This window comes from Mesocricetus auratus, unplaced genomic scaffold (genome assembly GCF_017639785.1).
Source record: "Mesocricetus auratus isolate SY011 unplaced genomic scaffold, BCM_Maur_2.0 Super-Scaffold_100003, whole genome shotgun sequence".
NCBI lineage: Eukaryota > Metazoa > Chordata > Mammalia > Rodentia > Cricetidae > Mesocricetus > Mesocricetus auratus.
In genome coordinates, this window is record NW_024429188.1 from 45,436,050 (window position 1) to 45,462,308 (window position 26,259).

Here is a 26,259-nt window from a genome sequence, read left to right on the forward strand (position 1 = left end):
TTCTCCCAGGTTCAGAAGGCAGCTTCGTAGAGAGAATATTGATAGTGTCAACAATGACTGCCTAGTTTGACCTCATCTAAGCTTGGGGCAGGAGGTGAGCCAGAGCAAGCGGGAGTCAGAAACACCTTGAAGCCGAAGGATGAGGTAGGGTCTCAAATTTGGTCCGGGAAGGGGCTTTTTTTTTCTTTTTTGGGTTACAGTAGCTAACCCCCACACATCCACCCACACTGGTGCCACTACTGACCAAGGACTTGTTCAGTACACACCCCCAAATAGCTTTTCAACATCAAAGTTGTAGTGGGATTGGAAACTTAGGTCAGGGAATCTCTCCCATTCCGCAGATGAAGGAGAAACTTTTGCAGGATCGGTGGGACGACAGTACAGAGGTTTAAGGACTTGAAGGAGAGGGAAGCTGGCTAAGGAGTTCAGGGAACTAGTACGGCAGGGGCGGCTGTAGAAGGAGCCCCGGGTCAGGAGGATCGGGTTCTTCAGCTTGAAGTTGAAGGCCTTTTTCTTTTCCCTTAGAAGAGAGCCCGGTTGGGGGTACATGGAGACTGGCACTTCAGAGCCACTGCCTATGAATGGGCCCTGTCAAACATTTCTAGTCTCAGCCACTTTCAACTGGTGTTGGCTGGGCGAGTCTTGGCTCAGCTATGTAGTATTGACTGGGCGCCGCTTAGTGGCGCTGATGGGAGTATGTTCGGCTAGGTGCCGCTAGGTTCGTTTGAATTCGGCTGGGTTCGACTGGGCGCCACTGGGCTCAGCAGCACTCGGTTGGACACCGCAGCGTCCGACTGCGTTCGGCTGTGCTCGTTTAGATTCGGCGGGGAGCCTCTGGCCTCGAGTGTGTACGGCTGTGCTCCTCCATGCTCGGCTGTGTTCGGCCAGGTTCGGCAGTGTGCCGCTGTGCTCGGCTGTGCTCGACTAGGTTCGGCTGGGAGGCGCTGGGCTCGAGTGTGTTCGGCCAGGTTCGGCTGTGCGCCGCTGAGCTCGGCTGCGCTCGACTAGGTTCGGCTGTGTTCGGCTGTGCGCCGCTGAGCTCGGCTGCGCTCGACTAGGTTCGGCTGTGTTCGGTTGTGCGCCGCTGAGCTCGGCTGCGCTCGTGTTACACTGCTTTCGGCGGGACGCCTGTGGGCACTTGGGGGGGGGAGGTGAGCCTGTGCTCGTAGAGGGCGTGAAAGCCGAAACGCCATCCAGCGGTAGCAGGTCCCCGAAAGTGAGCAACAAGGAGCTCGGCCTCGAGCCCAGAGGCTACCGACCAGAGCACAGGGGCGGGAAGCTGACTGAGGAGTCTGCCTCGGGCGCCTTCTGTGACGTCATCTTCGCGCGACAACGTGCTGACCAGCCTTGTTCACCACGTCTCAGGTTTCGCAAGGGCTTATGGGAGCGACCCGGACGAAGGTGTGTTAAGATGGCGGAGGCCGAGGAGTCCTCTGGAGAATTGGAGACAGCGACGCCTAGGCCTTTGGTGAGCTAGGGTACTGAGATAGAAGGAACCAAGGGTGAGGTAGAACTTCCCATACGGTAGTCGGGAACGGGTCGTAGCTTGAGAGAGCTAGAGGTCCTTGGCTCTGCTTGCCTTTGCATCACTTGTTAGCACCGCACCTGCTCTTTCATTTAACTCTTTCCCATCCTTCCGCCGTCCTTCTATACATTTTCGTGAGTCTCTCCTGCCCTTCCACACTAGGGAATCCTTGTCCAATAAATTGTGCTAAATGCTGAGCTTTGAATGCTTTCTGAAGTATCGATCACTGTCATTTTATCAAGACTTATCACCAGCCATTGTGACGTACACCAGAAGTAACGAGAAACTGCTTCCCATAGGACGTTGTCATTTTATTGTTTGTAACTTGTGTCATTACTTGCTCAGTGACCCTAGCAGGCTAATAATTATTTCCAGGTCATTGTCATCTTCTTCGGGACCCTTAGAGTAAAAACCACAGCATGTACTATTTAAGAATACAAGCTTTACAGTTAAACTTAGGTGGGCTGGAGTCCATTCACAGTGAAGCCTTTGTGAATCTATTAATTCCAAAGAGGATGTTTATCTCTTAAACTAAAATGAAGGTATCCGCCTTTAAGAGTTTTCAGGAAGATAAAATGACTTAACTTATATGAAGTGCCAAATACAATCAAGGCCATGAACGGAGGAGTATAAGGAAGTCAGTGTTATACCGTGATGTTCTTCCTCCCAAACAGTATTTGCTTATGTAGTGTTTGCTCAGTAAATGTTGTTTCCAGTTCTTCTATTTTAAATTGGCAGCTTAACAATAGAGAACCGAAGTGAGAGGCCAGGTGAACTTGGATCTAGTCCTGACTCTGCTCCTCACTAGCTCGATTTGGTCATCTTTTCATTCAGCAAATATTTATTGAGCGTCTACTGTGTTCCAGACGTGTTTTAACCACCAGGAATGAAACTGTGGAAGAGTGTTTTAGGTCTGGGGATATAGCTCTGCTTGGTTTGCATGTGTAATGCCTTACAGGTCCAGTCCCCAGCACTGAAGGGACAAGGTAGTTAGATCATCTTATAGATTCAGTTGTGACCTTCAATAAAATCACACTAAACCTGAGTTTATTCATTTGGAAAATGATGAAACTCATCACAAAATAGTGAAAAGTACTTGTGTGACATTGTACATTAGATTCCATAGGTGTTAATTAAAAGATATCTTTGAGAATTAACTGTATTACTTAATGTATGTTGAGCTACATTTACTTTTAACTACTATGCAAAACCCAAGTGAAATTTACAGTTGCAATTCTAGAAAATGGTGATGCTTTTGAGATATTTTGCAATCTGTTACTAGCTTAATTGTTTCTCCCATCTTTTCTTAGTTCGCTGGCCTTTCTGATATATCAATTTCACAAGACATCCCAATAGAAGGAGAGATTACCATTCCCATGCAAGGTCGTGCTCGAGAACTTGACAGATCTACGCTAAACGAATCTGTTCGCCATACCATCGTAAGTTAGACTAGTTGAGAAACCCCTTCAGTATTATAGGAGTAAATACTGCTAATACTTTCAAATATATTTGTTTTGTTCTTTGACTTTTAGTATATTTTATCTATTGAAATTTAAGATTTTCTCTTTGAGAGTGAGTTGTTATAGTCTTTTTAGCATATGGAGGGGACTTCCTGGTAACTTTAATCATTACTGTACATCAATTTATTTTTGTCTTTCAGATGCGTGATCTAAAAGCTGTGGGGAAGAAATTTATGCACGTTTTATATCCAAGGAGAAGTAATGTTTTGCTAAGAGATTGTGAGTATATGAGGGTTTTGAGGATTTGCTTCATATCATTGGTACCTTATCAATACTGCTTTATAAAGCAAAGGCAAATATAATAAAGCTGATGTTTTTTACAGGAAGAAATAGTTATATAGATTTTTGGAAGAAATTTAGAATGGAATTTTAGAAATTGAAAGACTTGGCTCATTGTATTAAGTTCATCAGTAAATATGAACCTTAAAAGTGCTCACAGCTGGGGTTGGAGAGATGGCTCAGAGGTTAAGAGCACACTGGCTGCTCTTCCAGAGGCTATGAGTTCAATTCCCAGCAACCACATGGTGGCTCACAACCATCTATACTGAGATCTGGCGCCCCCTTCTGGCCTGAAGCATATGCGCAGACAGAATACTATATACATAATAAATAAAAAAAAAATCTAAAAAAAAAAGTGCTCACAGCTGAGCTTGGTAATGTGTTTGGCTGTAGTTGGGAATTTGAAGTGATTATCACCTAAGTCTTTTGATGAGATTCAGATTGCCTCCAGACCCGGAAGTCACAGGCAGAATTTTTGATCTAAATATTTTGTATATTTGGGGGACAGATTGATTGTACATAGCTCTTAATGTGCTGGAATGGGGATTAGGAAATGAAGAAAGGGTAATTTATGACTCAGAAAGGGAATAAACCTTAGAGGGTATGGTGAAGACGTGTGGGGACAGAAGGTTGGGAAGGCTTAGGTTAAACTTGCTCCTTGGATTCTAAGACAGAGGTAAGTATTAGAATAAAGATAGGAAATATGGCATATTTGTTTCTTAACAGCCTGTCTTTTCTTTCTGTGTAGGGGATTTGTGGGGCCCGTTAATACTATGCGTGACCCTTGCATTGTAAGTATTTACATTTCCTTCATTTGAACTAGACCTTTTTTGATGGAGTTCCAGAATTAAGGAAAAATTTGACTAGGCATTTGGGAGCTCTTAAAAAAGACAGGGTTGAGCCAGGCGGTGGTGGTGCATGCCTTACTCCCAGTATTTGGGAGGCAGAGGCAGGCGGATCTCTGAGTTCAAGGCCAGCATGGTCTATAAAGCTACACAGAGAAACCTTGTATTGAAAAAATCAAAAAAAAAAAAGGTGGAGGGCACTGGGTTGTACTATGTAGCCCACACTGTCCCAGAACTTTCTGTATAGCTCAGGCTTGCCTCAAATTTGTGCTTCTCCTGCCTCTGCCTCTGCCTCCTGAATGCTAGTGTTACAAGTATGCACCACAACACTGTAGCTGTTAACATTTAAATTTATCATATACTCATTTAGATCATAATACAGTATTACTTGTACTTTTAGTAATTATACCAAGAGAACCAGTGCAGTGCCTTGAAAGGATATATGTTAAGAGCTCTTGATTTATGTGTCTGTGTGTGTGTGTGTGTGTGTGTGTGTGTGTTTTAAACAGTTAACTTTAGAGCATATGCAGTTTCACTTTACTTATTTGCAGAGAAAATTGGACTTCTAAGATAAAATTGAATGATATGGCATGTGTAGCAACAGAACTAGGATTAGTGTGAGTCACGTGCCTCCCAGAGTAGTTGGGATTCTTTTCATCCTACCATCCTCAAATGATAGGGGTTCCAGACAACAAAGAGTGTTAGCCATTCTTTGCACCTAATGGCCAGGATTTGGAATAGAGTACACATAGCCATACAATGCAGAATCCTCCACATACTGGCAGGCAGCATACCCAGACAAGATTTAATATAAAATTTCTCTATCCTATGTAAACAGAAGAGGTTATGAGCGCGATTTTTTTTTAGTATTTTTCAGGGAAAACATACTAAGTTCAGAATTCAAAACATTTTATATCTATTAAATTCTTAGACACAGAATATTTAGGTGACAGTTAAATATTTACTCAGCTTCAAAGCAAAGTCCTTTAGTAATGATATTTATATTCTGATCTTTAGAAATTGGCAACTGAATAAGTTTAAAGACTATTTCTGTTATTGAGCATGTGCTCTAGAACTTTAATGTAAGAATTACAAATTCATAGCTAAGCATGGTACCTATCTATAATCCTGGTGCTCAAGAAGCTGGGGCAGGAAGATAACAAAGGCCAGTCTAGGCCACACAAGTAGACCTTGTTTAAAATGCAAGCAAACAAACACTCAGATTTGCTAATAGCTAGAAAAGTAATACAAACATACATAGAGTACTGATCTGATGACTGGAAGGCCATATACCAGCTACACTCAATACTGTGTTAGAGTCTCAGAGTCCCAGTGTGAAAAGAAATCTCACTTTTCATATTAACCCTTAGATTCCTTTTTTGTTTTGCTTGGGAATGTAACCCAGGGCCTTATGTATGCTAGGTAGACACTTTTTCTACCACTGAGCTAATCCTCGCTGGATAGGTACATTCTCTTCTTGTATCTGAGGCCTTATGCCTCAGTCTCCTTAGTTGGGGTTATGATGCACATCACCAAGCCTACCATCAAAAATATAGTCTTGGGTGAAGCATCCCAACTTAAAAATACTGTCATTAAATTTAAAGCTCTTGTACATGTTATGAACAACAACAAAATATCTCTTGTTTGTGAGCGAGGTTTGGTTCAATAACTTATACTAGGCTTTTAGCAAGCCAGTTATACATTCCAGAGAGGTCAAAGCTCAGCATTCCTTGTTGTCCTTAGGCATTTGGATTTTAAATAAGAAAACCTTGCCAGATTCTATTGGTATTTTCCTTACAAAATATAATAGATTCCTTACAGTTGTTCAGATAAGGTATGCCATAGCAGTCTGGTGAGAGTGCATGCTTTTGTTGCTTTGTATAAAAGATTATGTAATTTTCATTGCCGTTTCTTAGGATGCTACAAAAGGGCTCTGTGGATGGAGAAAAAGATGGAGGACCACAGTTTGCAGAAGTTTTTGTCATCGTTTGGTTTGGAGCAGTTACTATTACGCTCAATTCAAAACTTCTTGGTGGCAACATGTGAGTATCATTATATGTACCCTTTCCTCTTTGCTAGGTAGCACATCATAGTGCTATTTTGATATTTTTTTAAGGATCAAATAAGAAGATCCCTTAATACCATTATAATAGAGCAACAACTCAATTGAAATTAATTTTGGAGATCAGTGATGAGCTTCAGATTTTTTTCTCCAAACCTTGAAGTTATAAGCAAATTTACTTTATGAAGATACATACTTTTACTTTTTGGGGGAACATATGATAAAACACATTCTCAAATTGGTATCTAAATAGACTAGATTAAGAACTATATTAGATCAATGGGAAATCTCTAGGAATTAGAGTAGATCATCTGATATTAGAAAATTGACTATTAAGGGGCCTAAGAGGGGAATAGGAAGAGTATAGAGAAAATGAAAGCATATGAAACAAGGGACTAGTTTCATGAAATTACCATCAGGATAAAGGTATAGATACGATAGCAGGAAGGAGGCAATAGTCCATTGAATCTGAGATAGCTGTACAATAAGATGTGTCTTGGTACCACTCAATAATACTTATAATTTGTGGATGTGTGTTGTTTTTAGTTCTTTCTTTCAGAGCCTGTGTGTCCTTGGATACTGTATCCTTCCTTTGACAGTTGCCATGCTGATTTGCCGCCTGGTGCTTTTGGCAGGACAGGGACCAATAAACTTCATGATTCGGCTTTTTGTGGTGGTGGTGATGTTCATTTGGTCTGTGGTTGGTGAGTATGTACTATTTATATCTATAGTACCAGAGTAGATAAAAACATGGATTAAAGATGGAAAGCTGATTATGAACAATGAAATTCTCCTGTCAAATGAATGTAGCCACCATAGAACCTGCTGTATTAAAGTATTGAAGGTGATAGAGTCCATGTTATGTGAGCTAGACATCTGAACTTAGAAGATGTGAAGTCACTGGACATGGTGGTATGCACGTGTAATCCCAGCTACTTTGGAGATCGAGGCAAGAAGATTGAAAGTTCAAGGCTAGACTGGACATTTAGCAATATCCTAATTCAATAAAACTTTTAAAATGAGGCTCTACTTATGGTAGAGTGCTTACTTAGCAGTTATGGGCCCTGGTTCAAGTTTCTGCACCACAGAACAGAATAAAAAGCTATACATTTTTTTTTGAGACAGGCTCTCTCTATGTCACTCAGACTGGCATTAAACTCATAATCCTCCTGCCTTTGCCTCTCAAATTGTTGGGATTACAGATCTGTACCATTCTACCTAACCTATAGCGGTTATTCTTGATAAGAAGATGAGTAGGCTTTTCTTAGATACATGAACTCTGTTTGTGTGTATAGTTGTAGATGGAACCTAGGGCCTTGTACATGCTAAGCAAGTACTCTGCCACTGAGCCATACATTCTTGCCATATAACTGAACTTGAAGTATTATTCTCTGAGGGGCTACAAATAAAACTAAATTTTTAGTGTACTTCTATATTTCAGATTATGCAATCACATTGGAGTTTAGTAAATAGTAGTTCTGGTAACATGATTATATTAAATATTTCTTTTTTGTTTTCTTTAGCATCTACAGCCTTTCTTGCTGACAGCCACCCTCCAAACCGCAAAGCTCTCGCTGTGTATCCGGTTTTCTTATTCTATTTCGTGATCAGTTGGATGATACTCACATTCACTCCATAGTGAATCTGGATACAAGCATTGAAAACAAATGAACTGAAGGCTCACCTGAAAGAATGGCTTACCAGCAACTTCCCCTCTCCCTTGTTCAGTTCTTGAGGTATTAAAAGGGAGCAACATAACACTGTTGTCATTTATATAAGGAACTGATGTTTGCAAGACTGTCCTCTTCCTCTTAATGTTATTTCTTTCGAATACATGTGCATACCACGCATAGTAAAATGCCTCCTTAAGGCATGATGAAGTTACTGTGATCCATTAGGGTAACAACCAATGACTTGAGGAGCAAGTGGATCCATTCTGCAAATTAAAAAGGGTTGGTGACCATCTTCAGCTTGGAGAATATTTGTTCAGGTGCAGCTCTTAAACACATTGCCTTATGACTATTAGAATATGCCTCTTTTCATAAGTAGTAATAGTCTGTATCCATTTTCTTTTTCTATTCTCCCCCAAACTTAAGAAGGCAAAGACAGGTTAGGAAAGTTTATAGATATGGGAGGAGAAAACATGCATTAACTAATTTTCAGATTCTGATCAGAGGTAGTGCTATACTTGGTTTGTTTTTTGTTTGTTTTTAAGCAAATGACATCTAAAGAATCAGCTTTTTAAAAATATTTTTGTATAGTTGCCTTTCTGTCATGTGTAACAGTACCTCGCCTAGTACTCTAGTTTTTAGTCTTTCACCCATTTATATTTTCCTGAATATACAACTCTAGCAGTCAAACTTGTGACTTTCCTTTGACTGAAGTTCTCAGTGGTCCAATGTTTGAGCTTTTCTAGGTAGCAGAAGACAGAAATCTACTTCATGATTTGTAATGCATATTCTCATGTGGGCACTTTCTCTTAAGGTATAGGTTACATATTACATAGCTAAAAGGACCAGTCCTCAGACTAGAAAGGAAGGCTACATCTCAAGTGTTCATTTAACCAAATGGACACAAAATCTAGTGTTCTTAAGTCTGAGTAACAGAAGGATGTTTACGTAACATGGCAAAGGGTAAGTTGAGTTTACAGCTGCTGCCTTTCCTGTAGTGGGCTCAGCAGTTTATTTTTTCATTATATATGGAGTTTTATTGTATTTGTTGGTTTGTTTCTGGCTGGGGAATAGCAATTTATTTTGTGTTTAGACTTTATTTGTAAACCTAGTTAGCTCCCCTTTAGATATGTATGTTTTGCACATGTGCACCCACCTGTACGCTCAGATATTTATGCACACAAGTGGGAAGGCTTTTCAGGGAACAGAATATCTGAGACAGGCTGATTCTCAGCTGTTACCTTCTGTTTCAATTGAAGAACTCTAATAGACAAAAATTAGGAGTCAGAGAACATTCATTGTAAATATGTAGTTACTTATAGAGATAGAAATTTCTTATTTCGTGTTTTCTTTATCATAGAATTTAAATATTTATTGATTTTGTATTTAAAGACTACCTTCATATAATATATGATTCTAAAAACATAATTTTCCCATTCTCAGAGTAACCAAATAAGCAACACCAGGCCAAATGGGTTCATGGGATGAGTTACAAAGCATTACTGAGTTTATCCTGGCTATCCCAGCCTTGTCGAAAGGTTTGGAAGTATATATTTGAATATATTGTAATTTATCTTTTAAATTATAAGCCCTGTGAGGATAAATCTAGGGTTCACTCTTGAGTTAGTAAAGAAAAAATTTGAAACTGACTCTGGTTTTTGAGATTTGTCTTAAGTTATCTCTTCCCACTATCTGAAAACTTTTAAGCTTTCCACTCAAATACCTTTCCTAAGTTTTTTGGAATCTGCCCCAGTAAGTATAATAATAAAGAAGTAACCATACTTCACAAAGGAGATTTAGTCTCTACTGGAGTTTACTCAGGTGAAATATTTACTCTGAATTCCTAAGGCCACAATTTAAGGGCATTTGGAGGGTTACACACATTGGATCCTGTGAGGGTTAATGTGTTGTTCTTGGGTAATTTGATGAATGGTTTTTGTATAGTTGAAATGTGGGCCTGGGGGGTGTAGTTCGGTGGCAGAGCATTTGCCAGGCATGCACAGTACTGTTGATTCCGTCTTGACATTGCCAAAAAAGTAGATGAACTGGAGTATTAATTACTTTTTTTTCTAGATTTGAATGGTCAAGGGGCATAATTTTTAATATATGCAAAATGTCTGTTGCTTTCTGTGACAAGTGAAGTCCTGAGTCTGGAAGTTGTAATATAGCTTTTCTTGGTTTGCTGCAAAGGCTCATGGTTGATTCTAGAAATGAAGAGTGGAAGGGCAGAAGCCTACAACAGAGGAACTCCTATTCTAGGTTGGTGATATTTCATGCTTCTGGTGAATTTCAAGCAGAATGTGTGTGGGTATCATAGCCAGCTTGCATGATCACCTGCTGCTTCTACATCTGAGACTATGACACTGTTGTTACATGGCTTAGCTATAGGAAGGGTGAAGACTTGATTTAATTGGTTCTTAGATTACAAAAACTCTTACCAATGACAACATATTTAAATGTTTTGAATGGTTCTCGAAAGTCACCATCAGATAAGGACTTTTTTTTTGTATTTGTATGTTTTGTTTGGATTTTAGCCTCAAAGTTGAATTTGATCTTTTCATTGTGTTGTGGGATCTTTCTTTTTTTGGGCAAACTTATGTATCATAAGAGTGGTAATCATTTCACTGTTGACTCCGTTTTTTATAAATAGTACCCCCAAAAATGTGATTAGAAGACTAATAAGCCTGTACTTGGAGGTGTAATATAATCTGTTGACTTGACTTACTGTATCTGAGATGCCTGCTTTTTCCTGGAGATGAAAATGAAAATTTGTCAGTTGATATTTTTGGGTACCATCGAGTCATCTATTGTATGCTGATGTTTTAGTCCGGTTTGAACACTGAAGTGACCCTTAACTAGACTGTCAGTTTCTGAGACGGTTGGATGGAAGTAAATGTATGAATGTTGATGGATCCATGTATGTAAGTTAGATATCCTTTTCTAGAGTCTGCGTGCTTTTGTTATGAATATAGAACTGACAGGAACAATAATTTTATGATTACTAATAGCTAACATTTATTGGGCACTTACTCTATACCAATTTAGTATTCTACTTTTAAAAGAACTTTTGTAATAGCTTTATTAAAGTACATTTACCATGAAATCCAGCTTTCAAAGTGTACAATTGAGTGGTTCATAGTATATTTTGAGTTCCACAACCATCACTGCTATATAATTTGAGAATGTCTGTCTTTATCCCTGTAGAGAAACCAGTCACTCCTGTTCTCTATTCACCTTCAGTTCCTGCAACTACTAGTCTGCTTTCTGTCTATTCATCTGGTCAGGCACTGTTTTTAGTGCTTGCTCTATTTCCTCACTCCTCAACATAAAGTATTATAATTCTCATTTTACAGTAGAAAATTGAGGCACAGAAATTTAATTGTCCAAGGCCATTCAGGAAGTGAATTTATGGTAAGAACATATTAGATGAGATGCAGTTTGCATTGTACTGTTAGGCACATAAAATAAATACATTCCTTCCCAGGGTGAGTCGCCTGTTACTGACCTTTGCACCCTAGAACTGACTGGAGATAGATTATGCCTTGTTCTCTTTTCAGAGTAATGGAACTCTGGCATCTGAGCAAACAAAGCAGGCAGGTTTAGAAAGAAATAGGTTTACTGCCTTTGAACCCTCTTTTCTCCTCTTTTCGCACACAATCTGTTTATTAAAGTTTGAAGAGTCAAAGTACTTTAAAATTACCCATATCACATATATATATAGTCTGTTTTTCTCAAATTTGAAGACTCAACTGTTTTTATTTTTCCTATGGAACATCTTTTTGGGTGTTTATAGTATACGGATGTATTTGGTCACATAGGGCACTGGGTATAAGACTGAAATCGTTTGAGAACTGAATGCCTTCCCATTTGATAAATGTGGTGAGCATAAAGACTTTGCCTTAATGAAGCTTGTTTATTTCTGGTCTTCTTTGGTACTCTACTTTAATTCTGATCGTTCCTATAATAAACCTGTGCAAAGAAACCTGTAAAATGGTTTGTAAATGTTGTATGTGTCAATAAAAACACTGGAAAGGGACAATTTGTGTCTGCCTTTCTGCTGAAGGTACAGAAATATTTGTACTATATTGATGGAAGATGATACATATATTCTAAATAAACAAATCTAGAATTGTGTCAATCAAGTTTAGAAAGGAAATCACATTTATTGAGCAAACATGGTATGCCCGGCTCTATATTAATCCTTAATACATTGTATCTTTATTCACACCAGCCTTTTTGTAATCAAATGCTGTGCCAAGCCCATAAGCACAACTAGAACATCAGAGAGTGAAGAAAAGTTTCTTGGAGCAAACAGTAATTGAAAACTGTGATGACAGTAGGATGAGAGATACCATAATAGAGGGAGCCATTATAGGTTTGAAGAGAAATCTGGCACTAGGAAAATTGCCAGAGATCTACAAGGATGACACCAACTGGCAATCTAAGCAATAGTGGAGAGGCTACCTTAAATGCCCTTCCCCAATAATGAGATTGACGACTACCTTAAATGCCATCCTAGAGCCTTCATTCATCCAGTGATTGATAGAAGCAAAAGCAGACATCCACAGCTACATCCACAGCTAAACACTGAACTGACTCCTAGAACCCAGTTGCAGAGAGGGAGGAGTGATGAGCAAAGGGGTCAAGACTGGGCTGGTGAAACCCACAGAAACAGCTGACCTGAGTAAAGGGGAGCTCTTGGACCCCAGACTGATGACTGAGAGGCCAGCATGGGACTGATCCAGACCCCCTGAATGTGGGTGTCAGTGAGGAGGCCTTGGCAATCTATAGGTCCTCGGGTAGAAGATCAGTATTTATCCCTGGTGCACAAATGGACTTTGGGAGCCCATTTCACATGGAAGGATGCTCTCTCAGCCTGGACACATGGGGGAGGGCCTAGGCCCTGCCCGGGATAATATGACAGACTTTGGAGATCCCCCCCCCATGGAGGGCCTCACCCTACCTGAGGAGTGGAGGGGGGATGGGGTGAGGGGTTGGGGGTATTGGTAGGGGAAGGGGAAGAGGGATCTGGGATTGATATGTGAAGCAAGCTGGTTTCTAATTTAAAATGTAAAAACATCAAAAAAAAGAGGAAAGAAAATTCTGGGACTGACTGTGAAGGTAGAGCTTACTGTGCTGGAAAGTAGAACGCCTTCAGTAGACTGTCCTTCTGAAAGTGGCTTAAAAGCAATATATGAGGGCATGGGGAGCATTTGAATTCAGAGACAGGAAAGTGTGGGTAGAAGGGTGTCCCTGTGTTTATAATTTGGAAGCCTGAAGCCCAGCTGAGAAGGTGCTGGCTCTGGCTATCAAAGTGATATTTTTTGGATAACTGAAAATACAAGTCTGCAGGGTAGTCGTCATAGCTTATAGGTGTCACTAATGTTGAAGGAGCATGGTATCTTGGACAGTCTTGATGAGAACAATAGCTTAAGGGCAAGAGTGAAGAACAACTTACAAATAAAAGTAAATGAAACTGAAACATAATCTGCTATGGATTTTCATGTATTATCATCATCTAACACTTAACCCCATAAAGATGCTGCTATCTTATAGTGCGGAGAGTTCAAACACAGGGCCTGCACATGCTAGGCAGGTGCCACTAGGCTATATCCATGCGCCTTGGTTTTTATTGTTTTTTGTTGTTTTTTTTTTTTGAGGCAGGGTCTCACCACATAACAGGCTAGCATCCTTTGCCTTGGCCTCCTGAGTATGAGGATTACAAGGCATGTACACCACAAGGTTCAACTCATAGGAGGATATTTTGATTCAAGCTTTTGTCCATAGTAAAAGACAGGAGAATGTAAAAAGAAACAGGTAAACAGACTGGGTGCTGGGTGCAACCCTTTAATCCCAGCATTCAGCAAGCGAATCTCTATGAGTTCGAGGCCATCCTGGTCTACAAAGTGAGTTCCATGACAGCCAGGGCTACACAGAGAAACAGTCTCAAACCCAAGAGAGAAATAGAGGTAAACAAATTCATTTAAGTATAGTCTTGACACTTAAAAGTCATGCATGAAGACTGTTGGAGCCTACAGTGGAGACAATTTCATCCTTAATTGTGAAACTGGCTACTGTGAAGTCTTCTCTGGAAAGAAGAAAGTCCTCTGCTGACAATAGAGAGACTGTGGACTGTACATTTCATATGTGCGCTCATAGAACACTTCATGTTAATCCAAGACATGTATAAGCCGCAACATGACACACCCGAGGCCACACAAATACTAAATGACAAAGCTGCTATTGAACTCAAGCATGTCTAGCTGCAGAGACAGGCTAGGAAATACATTCTTGATTATGTGCATCATTTCCCGGGATAAAGTTGGGCTGCTGCTATTAAGGACTGGATATTGAGTACAGCAGGTACTCTTCGTCGCAATGCTTCACTCAAATCAATTTTGAAAGGTAAATTTTGGGGCTGCCAGGAATTGAACTGAGGTCATCACACATGGTAAGGCAAGCACTCCACCACTGGAGTTACAGTCCCACCCTTACAAATGCACTCAGTTTTTGAAGCAGGGTTATCTTTACTTTAAATCATTCACAATTGCATACACCCATAATGCATGTTGCTTGTGTCCCTACATTATCCCCTTCTTCCTTACACCAAAGTTTTGTCTTTCCAACAAGTCCCCTTCCTACATCTCTGTCATTTTGTGTGTATGCACTGTATTTAATGGGAAGTTACTTGAGCAAAGGCAATTGATCAGTGGCTACACCAGAGGGTAGCTTTCCTTCACGGAGCGATAGAGCCAGCCTCGTGATACACCCTCTAGTCCATGATGGAATGTTGATGGAGCCAGTCTTGTGCATGAGCCCACTGCTACTGTGAGTTGAGACAGGGTTGGTTTTTTTTTAGCTAATTCAATAACTAAATAATGAAACAATTAATTAAAAAAGCAGATTGAATTTTTTATTACACACATTTCTGTCTTTTCATATATTTTTGACAGGAACCATTACTTAAGTCTGCTCTCTTGAAAATATCCAATACATAGCAGAGCCCCCCTCAATGTTTTATCTCTAGGTTTGCTTTTTTTATAACTGTAACCTGGCACTCATTGCTCTACAGATTTCAATTATTCCCACTCCTCATATACACCTAGTAAGCACTGCTCATGTATCCTTTAGGCTTAACATACAAATACATTAATGCAGAGTTTTTTTTTCTCTTGTTTCACTTGAAATAACACATTACTGGAAATGTCAGAGCGCCCTTGTTTTGTAAAGAGGAATAGCTACCCATTACATCTACAGTAGTTTTTCCATCTGTTTGTTGAAGAACATTTCAATGGTTTCCCAACCTCTAAGTACTATGGATTATGGAGAAGTCCTGAGCTGATTTTGATACGTTGGTTTGATTGATGAAATGATAACATAACATATAACCCTGTGGTAGTGGCAGACAGAGTAGGTGATGCAGCAGACACAGCGAGGAGCAGAAGGAATATTCTTTTTTTTCTTTTAATTTTAAATAGCTTGTTTTACATGTCAATCCCAGTTCCCTCTTCCTCCCCTCCTTCCGCAACCCCCCACCATCCCCCCAGCCTCCCACCCTATCGACATTTCCTTCCACATAGGGGATATCTAGAGTCTATCATTTCAGTCAGGGTAGGGTCCAGGCAATTCCCTAACAGTCCAGGCTGAGAGAGCATCACCCTTTATGTTATAGACACATGATGACTGTCTGTATTCCAGGGATAGACACTGATCCACTGCTCAGGACCCCATAAGTTGCCCAGGCCTCCTCACTGACTCTCACATTCAGAGGGTCTGGATCGGTCCCATGCTGTCGGTCTGGGGTCCAAGAGCTCTCCCCTGTTCAGATCAGCTGTCTCTGCTGGTTTTGCCAGCTCGTTCTTTGCCAATTTGCTCATCGCTCCTCTCTCTCTGAGACAGGGTTTTAAAAAAAACTTTCTACAGTGCCCTCCACCACAAAGGAATGGATCGCTGAGAGTTTAACACTAGGGTGTTTGTTTCACTTTTACAATTTTCTTGCTTTTTTCCCTTTGGTAAAACAATCTCACTCTTTAGCCCAGGCTCCTCTCAAATGTATTCCAGAGTATTGGGATTACAGTCATGTGCCACCACACTTTGCTGGACACAGAACACGTCTTAGGTAAGCACACACCCCTAATCTTTCATTTTTGGTCCATAATTTTAGCATTTCACTTGTGTGTAAAGAACATCCCTCAGTGATCATTGGAGAGTGCATCAACTGGCGATGGATTTTCTGAGTTTTAACTTTATAATATATGTGAGAATATTTTTACTTAATTTCTAATTAAGTAAATTCTAATACAAAAGTCTAAGATGAAAGATACCTTATCTCAGCACTTTGGATTTTCTACCCTTATTTTTAAATAAACAACTGAGCTGTGTAATCATTATATGTTTAGGGATGGATGCTTGTTGAGGTTTCATAATAAATTGAGATCCCCTTCTCCAGTGAACCACTACACATCCATCAAAAGGCTCTGCAAAGGGGTTGGCATCTTTTTTCCAGTTCTGGAAATCAGTCAAAGCCAGGACCTGCAAGTGGGCCGCAGTTTCTGGGTGCATTGTTTAAAAAGATTAGTAGTGCTAGTCAAAGCTCGCCAGGCTGATGCCATCCAGTGGCCAATGTGAGAGCCTGTGGTGCCCTTTCCCTTCCAATACCTTGCTAGACAATAGAAGGCCAAGTAGCACATATTCTTTTAGATGTGAAAACTCAAAAAGTTGACTTGAAATATTGCTAAGACTAGAGGGGTACTGGAAGGGGTAAAGGTGAAGAATGGACAATGAATTTGATTAGAACATACTGTATGTGTGCATGGCAATATCACAATGAATCTACCATAGTATTACATTTTAATATTACTATTAATAGGCATTATTTTTAAAATCTCTTTGTGATATTTTGAGTCAGATCCATGCATATTCTGCTTGAAGTGCATCTGTAAGGCTCCACGACCTCCTTTAAAGATCTTTCAGTGGGATTCCTGACACTTTCTGTTTGGGTGCTTCTGCCAGAAAGCAGGGACCATAGGAAGTCTGCTGTGTCATCATGAAACTGCTCACATTTTAACTAAGTTGCATGAGACCAAAATGAGGTAAAAATGCAAAGGACATTTTAAATAATATTTAAATGAACATGTTGGATCATGGCATTTAAGTGGAGAGGAATTATTTCCTTTCTTTCATGTTTTCCTTTTGTATCCTAAGGGATAAGGATGCTGCCCCTGCCACTGCTGTACAGGGCTGCATGGGATATGGGATGCCAGGGAGTGAGAAAGAAAAAATAAGACAAGAAGTGACTGGAGTCCCTCAGAGCATTAAGAGGCCTCTTTTCACTGGGCACAAACCTTAAATCCAGTACTTAGGAGGCAGAGGCAGCACACGCGCACACACACACACACGCACACACACACACGCACACACACACACACACACACACACACACAGTGGGGGCGGAAAAATCTAAGCTGGGAAATGCTGCACAGAAGAAAAGAGTAGACTCACCAGTGGTGAGTGCTTTGAACTCCAATCTTTTCTAATCTTCCTCCTACTCTGCTTTTCCAGAATCTTCAAATAAGTCAGATCTCAGACCTGCACTAAGACAATACAAAAATCTGTTCACCTGGAACTGGAATTCCTGACTGTTATTGCTACATTCATTGATTGAATGATTTTCTGGGAACACTGGGGATTGAACCAGGACTTTGTGCATATTAGGCAAGCTCTGTACTGCTGGCTACACCCCCAACCCATTACTGTCATGTTTTTAAAAGAATTACTAAGGGGTGGGGATATAACTCAGTGATGGATTGCTCACCTAGCCCATGCTCTGGGCTCCATGCCCAACATCCTAAAGAAATAAAATAATTACTACTTAAGATGATTGGCAGTCATCTCAGAGAAAACACAGCAATGTTCTCACTGTCACAAGTACAGCCCTTTTCAGTTACTGACAAAATAACATCTGGATTATTTCCACAAGACCTGGGGATGTTCCCTTGGCAATCTCTAAGACAGTTCAATGTGGGGATGGTGGCAGAAGTGGAGATGGGTGAACTACAAAAACAAGCTTGTCAGAAGTCTGAGACAAAGAGTTTTAACAAGAACTTTGTGGGATCTTTTCCCTTTTCTTCTTAAAGCCAAGCTATTCTTGATTCGAGTGAAATACTGTGAACAAGCTCATTCTGTCTTCTAGCTGCACAGGGAGAAGTCCTGGCTAAGTGAGTTGAACAACTTCCAATGCCCTATCAATTACAAGGTCTATTTTGAGCTCATGAAAACTCACTGGTGTGGCCCCAGGTTTCAGAATCATACAAGACCATTTTGAATAAGTCACATCACCTCTATGTGCTTCTGTATCTTTAAAATATGTTTCCAAGGGCTAGGCTGGTGAGATGGTTCAGTGGGGAAAAGTGCTACATGTCAAGCCTGAAGGCCTGACTTTAATCCCTGGGCCCCACATGGTGGAAGAAGACAACTGACTCCCAAAAGTTGTCATCTGATCTCCACAGGCATGCCACAGCAGCACACACACACACACACACACACACACACACACACACACACACACACAAACAAAATAAATGTAAAATAATTTAGAAGTTGGGAGGGAAAAGTAGGGGAGTATAGGAGAGGAGTAGGGATGGGGAGTGGATTTGATCAAAACTGATTATATACATATGAAATTCTCCAACAATAAAAAGTAAATAGATGTAGAAAATTAGATAAAGTAATCTGTGTTTCTTCTGTTCATACTTATCTGAAATGTCTGTTGTGAAGAGCAAACATAAGTATGAAGAAAATAGCAAGGGTTCAATAAACAATAATGTTTATTTTATTTTTAATTTGCAGAGTGTTTATTTTTAAATTTTATTTTATCTATATGTATATGTGCAATTGTATGTATGTATCTAAATAACCTCATGCTCTGTGTGTGTGTGTGTTCAAAGAGGCCAAAAGAGGGTGTTGGATGCCCTGGAGCTAGAGTTATGGACAGTTGTAAACTGCCCAAGGTGGTGCTGGGATCTCTGAATTTAGGTCCTTTAGAAGAGCACTCTTAACCCTGAATCACTTTTCCAGTCCCTATTTTATTTTCAATTTTTGCTGTACTGGGTTGTCTCAGGGCTTCTATTGCTGAGAAAGAAGAGACACCATGACCCGGGCAACTCTTATAGAGGAAAACTTTTAATTGGGGTAGCAGCTTACAGTTCAGAGGTTCAGTACATTATCATCATGGCAGGGAGCATGGTGGCTTTCAGGCAGACATGGTGCTGGCTACATCTTGATAAGAAGGCAACAGGAAGTGGACTGTGACATTGAGTGGTATCTTGAGCTTCAGAGACCTTGAGCTTAGGAGACCGTCCAGACAACAACACAATTCCTCCAACAAGGCCACACCTAATAGTGCTACTCCCTTTGGGGGCCATTATCTTTTAAATCACTATACTGGGATAGAACCCAGATATCTTAGTGACTTTTGTATGTCCATGACAAAGCAGCATGACCAAAGCCATTTATAAAAGAAAGTATTTAAGTGAGGATCACAATTCCAGAAGGTAGTTGAGTCCATGACCACCATGGTGGGGACTGTGGCAGCAAGCAGTTATGGCACTGGAGCAGTAACTAAGATCCCCAAGCATAAGGTAGACAGAAAGAGAAAGGAAAGGGCTTTTGAAACCTCAAAGCTCACCTGCAGTGATACACGTCCTCCAGCAAGGCCATACCTCCTAATTTTTCTCAAACAGATCCAACTTCAGACCAAGCATTCACATATACGAGCCTAGGGGATTGCTCTCATTCAAAACACCAGACAGGACTTTTAAGTGCTCAGCTACTGAGATGTAGCACATTGATTAGTGTTTATTCTTGCAAACTTATATTGTCTTATGACAGTGAGTTAGGATGACCCACAGACATTCTATGTTGACTCAAATTTCTCTGGAATCTTCAAGATGGGAACTTTCATTCTGTGTTGTGTAAGCCAGTCTAATTTCAGAGAAATCTGAGTTCAAATGCTGACTTTTCTGCCATTGTTTGGTGATCATATTATTTCCTCCCTTTGAGCCACAGATTTCATACACACAAAGGGAATGAGATAAAAGCCTTTACTGCAAACACTAGTGAGTCTTAACTAGGCTGATGTATGTAAAATATTTGATGAAGAGACCCATATAGTGAAACTTGCAGTTGGAATAAATGAGCTATTTTCTGGGTGAGACAACAAGTGACGTTTCAGAGAATTATTCTTTTTTAAAATTTTAAACATAATTGTTATTGAATCTTTGGGAATTTTACATCATGAATCCCAATCTCCTTCATTTTCTAGTCCCTCTGTGGCTTTACTTCACCCCTGTAGTATCCCCTCAAAAGGAAAACTTAAGAAATAAATGAAAATAAAGATAAAAAATAAAAATAAGAATATTAATTCAAACAAAATAACAAAACCAAGAAGTGCAAACAAGTAAAAAATAGAAAAAAAGAAAAACGAAACAAAACAAAACCCACTTTGCTCCACTCCTCCATCTTCCCCACCTCTCCATTGCTTCTTTCTGCTTCTTAGTGGCACTGGGAGCTGCTGTGTATCCCGCAGTATACTCATTTGTTCAAACAGCTTTACTTGCAAATGGTCATTGTGTAATGTGTTCTTGGTCAGGGTCAATGCTGGACCCTCACATATATTGCTTGGATATCCCGCTGTTGTCCCAAGTCACAAAGATTCTGTGGCTATGTTTCTGCAGTCCCTTCAAGGGCTCCAGCAGGTCATAGATGGGGCAGATGTTGGGGTGTGCCCACTCAAAGCCCAGATGTTGGGGTGGGCCTACTCAGAGCCCTGGATGTGTGCCTCAGTGTAGGCTGAGTTGATCAGTCAGGGCTGCTAGGACCACCCTGCTCAGGTGAGGGGAGGAACCAACTGTCCCACGTCAATGGTGGGGGGTGCATGGGCCCCTGTGGTAGCATGGGCAATGAACATTAGCAAAAACTCCAACTGCATCAGGACCGTGGAACGAGACAAGCAGCAGCAGCTTGGGCCTGGTTGTCACTATGCCCTCCGGTGGCAGCTCAGGGTACAGAGAATTATTCTCCTCAGCTCTGTTCTGGCAACCTTTAGTCACACCTGAGTTGAAAGCCCTCTGCCTTTGTCTGTGGTTTGGGTGTTGTTGTTTATTTGTTTCTGCTGTTGTTATTACTTTGAGACAGGGTCTTGCTCTATAGTTCCGGCTGGCCTGCACTTCTAACTAAGGCATGAGCTCTACTGAGTCATAAAAATTATTATAGTGTCTCAATCAAAACAATTTCTCTGAACCTTTCCTTTTCCCTATGTATACTGGAGAACTCTGTAGACCTGCACCGACTTATAGTCGGTGGGAGAAAAGAACACTATGATAATTTAGTAATAGCAGGGCCCATTGGCACACAACTGTAAATCCAGCACTGAAGAGGTAGAGAGCCAGGAGGATTGCAAGTTTGAGGGTAACCTCGGATACACAGTGAGGTACCTGTCTAACATAATAATCATAATTGTTCCCTGCCACAAACTTTTCTATGCTCTTACTTTCAAAATGGTGAACTGTAAATTCTGCTTTCTTTCAGAATCCTAATGAATACACAAAACAGAAGTGGCAGTTATTTGCCATGTTATGGGGATACTCCCACTACCCGAGGACAGGCCTATGTGGTGAGGACATGAATCCTCTTGTAAAGGAGTCATTCTGGAAGCAGATCCTCTGTCATTATTCAGGCTTGAGATAACGAAAGAGTTGGTTATATCTCAAATGCATCCATGTGACAGACTCTGAACCAAAATTTCCAGCTAAGCCATTCCCAAATTCTTGACTAACAGAAACTGTGAAACAGCAAAAGTTTACCATTCTAAGTGAGGGTGAAACATGGTGGTACAATGCTTGTATAGCATGTGCCAAGCCCTAAATTTCCAGCACTGTGAAAAACTATAAGCACTGAGGACATGGCTCAATAGTTAACAGCATTTTCTGCTCTTGTAGAGTATTGTGCAAGGTTTTACTCTTTTTACACTCTTTTGGTTTTTTTAAGGGACCCGCTACCCAATTCCCAAATAAATCACGTAGAGTCTTATTATTACTTATGAATGCCTGGCTTTAGCTTGGCTTGTTGCTAGCCAGATTTTCTTTATATGTAATGTTTTTATTTAAATTAGAAGCTTTTCTTAACTTAAATTAACCCATCTATCTTTTACCTCTGGGCTTTTATCTTCTTACTTTTGATATCTTACTTTCCTTCTTATTCCATGGCTGGCTGGGTGGCTGGGTGGCTGGGTGGCTGGGTGGGTGAGTGGCTGGGTGGCTGGATGACTGGGTGGCTGGGTGGCTTGATGGCTGGGTGTCTGGATGGCTGGGTGGCTGGATGGCTGGGTGGCTGGGTGGCTGGGTGGCTGGGTGGCTGGATGACTGGGTGGCTGGGTGGCTGGGTGGCTGAGTGGCTGGATGACTGGGTGGCTGGATGGCTGGGTGGCTGGGTGGCTGGGTGGCTGGGTGGCTGGATGACTGGGTGGCTGGGTGGCTGGGTGGCTGGGTGGCTGAGTGGCTGGATGACTGGGTGGCTGGGTGGCTGGATGGCTGGGTGGCTGGGTGGCTGGGTGGCTGGGTGGCTGGATGACTGGGTGGCTGGGTGGCTGGGTGGCTGGGTGGCTGGATGACTGGGTGGCTGGGTGGCTGGGTGGCTGAGTGGCTGGATGACTGGGTGGCTGGGTGGCTGGGTGGCTGGATGACTGGGTGGCTGGGTGACTGGGTGGCTGGGTGGCTGGGTGTCTGGGTGGCTGGGTGGCTGACCCATGATGTCCTCCACTCCTTGTTCTCTTGCTGCTCTCTTCCTCGTTTCTCCTATTTATACTCTCTGCTTGGCAGCCCACCAATCCTTGCTCCTGCCTCACTATTGGCCATTCAGCTCTTTATTAGGCCATCAGATGTTTTAGACAGGCAAAGTCACACAGCTTCACAGAGTTAAATGTAGCATAAAACAAAAATCTTAAAATAATATTCTACCACCACAGAGTATCTAGGTTCAGTTGCCAGCACCTCCGTGTCAGCACACAATGATCTGTAAGTTTAGTTCAAGGGGATCTGACGCTTTCATCTGGCCTCTGTGGACACCAGGCCATGCACAGGGTGCACACACATGCAGGAAAACACTCATATGCATGAAATAAATAAATCTTTAAAAATACAACAAAATAAATGTCTGTTGTTCACAGGCTCTGCCTTTTAGAGTCATCTGTTGCACAATGATAGATAGCAAGGCAGTGAGTGCTCCCTGGAAGAGGGATACTATAACTATAAATATCTCAAATTTTGAGAAAAGCTTGAGAATTAAGCAGTTGGCAGATGCTGGAAGGCTTCTCAGGAGAGAGTTAATGAGAGGCTAAATATTCTTGATTATATTGTTAGTTACAGTCTGAGCTTTGAGGAGGCTGCCAATGAGGGTATACATAAAAACACCAACTATTTATTAGAAAACAGAGGGATGATGTGTTGTTTAGTGGCAGAAAGTGTAACGATATTGTTACCTGAAACTCTTTGGAAAGTAGGAAATATGCTTCACACCAACCGCATAGGAGCTGTTGCCTGGTTTCCTCTTGCTGCAGGTAGCAGAATGTGCAAGGACAGAGATGAGTGAATGCAGGCTCATTGCTTGTTAAGCTGTGAGTCTGGATGCACTGGCTCTGAAGAGTCATTCCTCGATCCTCCGAATGGTGCGCAGTGCTAAAATAAGAAATGGCTTTGAAACAAACATCAAATCCAGGGCACCCTCAGGAAGGCATGATCTAAAACTAAAGCCAAAGGTCTGCCTGTAAAATCTTTACCACTAAGACCATAAGAGGATCCAAGGTTGTGCCTCTAAGACTCAGTCAGTGGGGTGCTTAAGAAGCTTAAGGGCATTACTCCTTAGCGCTATCTGCCAAAGCCTCAGGTGAGGAAGGGCTCAGCTCAAAGACTTGCTTTGGATGAAACTTTGATGTAATGGAGTAACCCTTAATGAGATTCACAGAGTTTTAAAGACAGCTATACTTAGGAAAGTCCTCCAGCATGTACGAGAGGGATAGAGACTGTATAAAACAAGAATCGACCTTGGGGCCCTCAAATCCCTATTGGTGAGGAGAGAGCTGAAAGAAGCCCACCCTCAGGCAAACACTGATACTCTCCACTAGGAAAGGAAAGATGAGCCAGAGGGTGTACACAAAGTCCAGGGGCCAGAATCAGGACCCATGGCTAATTATTCCCAGGCAGGAGGAGAAGTACATCTTGATCCAGAACTTGCAACATTTCTCCGGGTCGCTTTCAGAATTGTTTCTGAAACAGTGACTCCCTTTAAAAAAAAGGACCTTATTTTATATGTGTGAATATGCAGGCCAGGTACTGCCCTTCCGCCTTGGGGCATTCCTAGTTTGGTAATATTTTGAATTCTCTATCTCGTGTCAAGTTGCCAGACAGCAACAATTGATGGTGCCATGAGAATTTCTAAACTCCTCAAATTGTATACATTAAGTATATATGATTTTTGTATATCGGTTTACTTCAACATAGCTGTTTTTAGAAAAGCATAGTAAGGAGATAATGGTCCAGCTTCTCAGATAGGAGGCACCATTAGAATCTTTTTTTTCTCAAACTCTGTAGGAGATGCACAAGCAATATCTATCTGAGCATGCTCTCACTATCCTCACAGCTGTCCTCCAGCAGAGGCCAGCATCATCTGTCCCCAGGGTGATGGCTATAGTCTCTAGCCTGATCCTGACAAGAGCCTAAAGGTGGAAGAACGGGTGAACCTAAGTGACCTCGATTTGTTTTCTAGATTCTATCTCATTCTAGAAGGAATTTGAGCTGGATGGTACATTGAAATTCTGATACCTTCTGTATTGGCTAGTTTTATGTCTACTGACACAATCCACAGTCATCTGAAAGAGAGAACCTCCATTGAAAAATGCCTCCATAAGATATGGCTGTAGGCACAGAGCCTGGGGGCTCACTGGCCAGCCAGGCTAGCCTATTAGGCAAGCTCCAGATTAGTAAGAGACTGTCTCAAAACACAGGTGGATGTCTCTTGAAGGGTACTCAATCTTGTCCTCTGACCAAATATGTACACACATATGCATGGCCATTACTTCACGTGCACCTGAACACGTTCTCACACACACACACACACACACACACACACACACACACACACACACACACACACACAGCCATACACACACACACACACGTGAATTAAAAGAAAAAGAACTGTGCTGTAGAGTTGGCTCAGTGGTTAAAAACACTGGCTCCTCTTCCAGAAGACCCAGGTTCGATTCCCAGCACCTAATTGGTGGCTCCAATGCGTTCTTCTGGCCTTCTCAGGTACCAGGCATGTGCGCAATGCGTAAGTTTTCTTATTTTTAGTAAATAAAAACAAAAAACTCCTTGGCTATTATAATCCTTTTGAATGTATGGTACTAAAGATTAAGCGAAAAAGAAAAAAGATATGGCTGTAGGCAAGCTTGTAGGGAATTTTCTTTTAAAATAATGTATTATTTTAATGGAAAATAGACTTTTCATATAGTATATTCTGATTATAGTTTCCCCTTCCCCAACTCCTCCCAGATATGCCCCACTTCCCCCACCCAACCAAATTCACACTTTTTTTCTCCCTCTCAAAAGAATACAAAGAGGCATCTAACATAATCATAAGATAAAATAAAAACAAACAAACAAGAATACGATAAAACAAGCAAACCAGCAGAAAAAAGAGTCAAAGAAAAAGTACAAGAAACACAAACAGACACTGAGCCACACACATTTGCATACAAAAAACCTCATTAAAAATTGGAAATCATAATACATAAGCAAAAGTACTATAAGGGGAAAAAATCCCAAGCAAAGCATTGTGAGACAAAACGCCTTCTCAAAATGCCGTTGAATTTGGTTTGTGTTGGTCATTTACTGCTGAGAATGGCACCTGCCCCTAAGTGTGGTTAGTATACCCAGTGAGACTCTGTTGGAAAAATTGGTTTTTCTTTTGTTAGTGGATATCAATTGAGGTAGATTCTGGGCTAGGAATGGGTGCTTTTCTCCTCTTCCTTTCTCAGTGCTGGGAACCCACATGCCTTAGACCTGAGCAGGCCCTGTGCATGCTGCCACAGCCTCTGTGAGTTCATATGTGCATCGGTCCTGTTGTGTTTAGAAGGCTTGTTTCCTTGGTTATCTCCATCCTCACTAGCTCTTAAAATCTTTCTGCCTCCTCTTCTGTGTGGTTCCCTGAGTCCCAAGGGAAGGATTTGATGGAGACATCCCATTTAGAACTGAGTGTTCCAGGATGTCTCACTCTCTGCATATTGTCCAGCTGTCAGTCTCTT

At 41.3% G+C, this 26,259-nt stretch overlaps 1 protein-coding gene across 1 annotated transcript; it reads left to right on the plus strand.

Annotated features, from left to right (window-relative positions):
• Positions 1 to 1,089: 1,089 nt before the first annotated feature.
• On the plus strand, positions 1,090 to 11,937 carry Yipf6 (Yip1 domain family member 6). The gene is made up of 7 exons (XM_040744234.1): positions 1,090 to 1,468; positions 2,836 to 2,964; positions 3,186 to 3,264; positions 4,073 to 4,115; positions 6,086 to 6,211; positions 6,778 to 6,935; positions 7,755 to 11,937. Exons 1-7 carry the CDS (start codon positions 1,412 to 1,414, stop codon positions 7,868 to 7,870), a joined length of 708 nt encoding a protein of 235 aa, XP_040600168.1. The 5' UTR covers positions 1,090 to 1,411; the 3' UTR covers positions 7,871 to 11,937.
• Positions 11,938 to 26,259: the final 14,322 nt, after the last annotated feature.

Coding starts and splice junctions, on each gene's coding strand:
- Yipf6 (XM_040744234.1), top strand. CDS start 1,412: ATGGCGGAGGCCGAGGAGTCCTCTGGAGAATTGGAGACAGCGACGCCT. Junction 3,265..4,072: donor TAATGTTTTGCTAAGAGATT/GTGAGTATATGA, acceptor CTTTCTGTGTAG/GGGATTTGTGGGGCCCGTTA. Junction 6,212..6,777: donor AAACTTCTTGGTGGCAACAT/GTGAGTATCATT, acceptor TGTTGTTTTTAG/TTCTTTCTTTCAGAGCCTGT.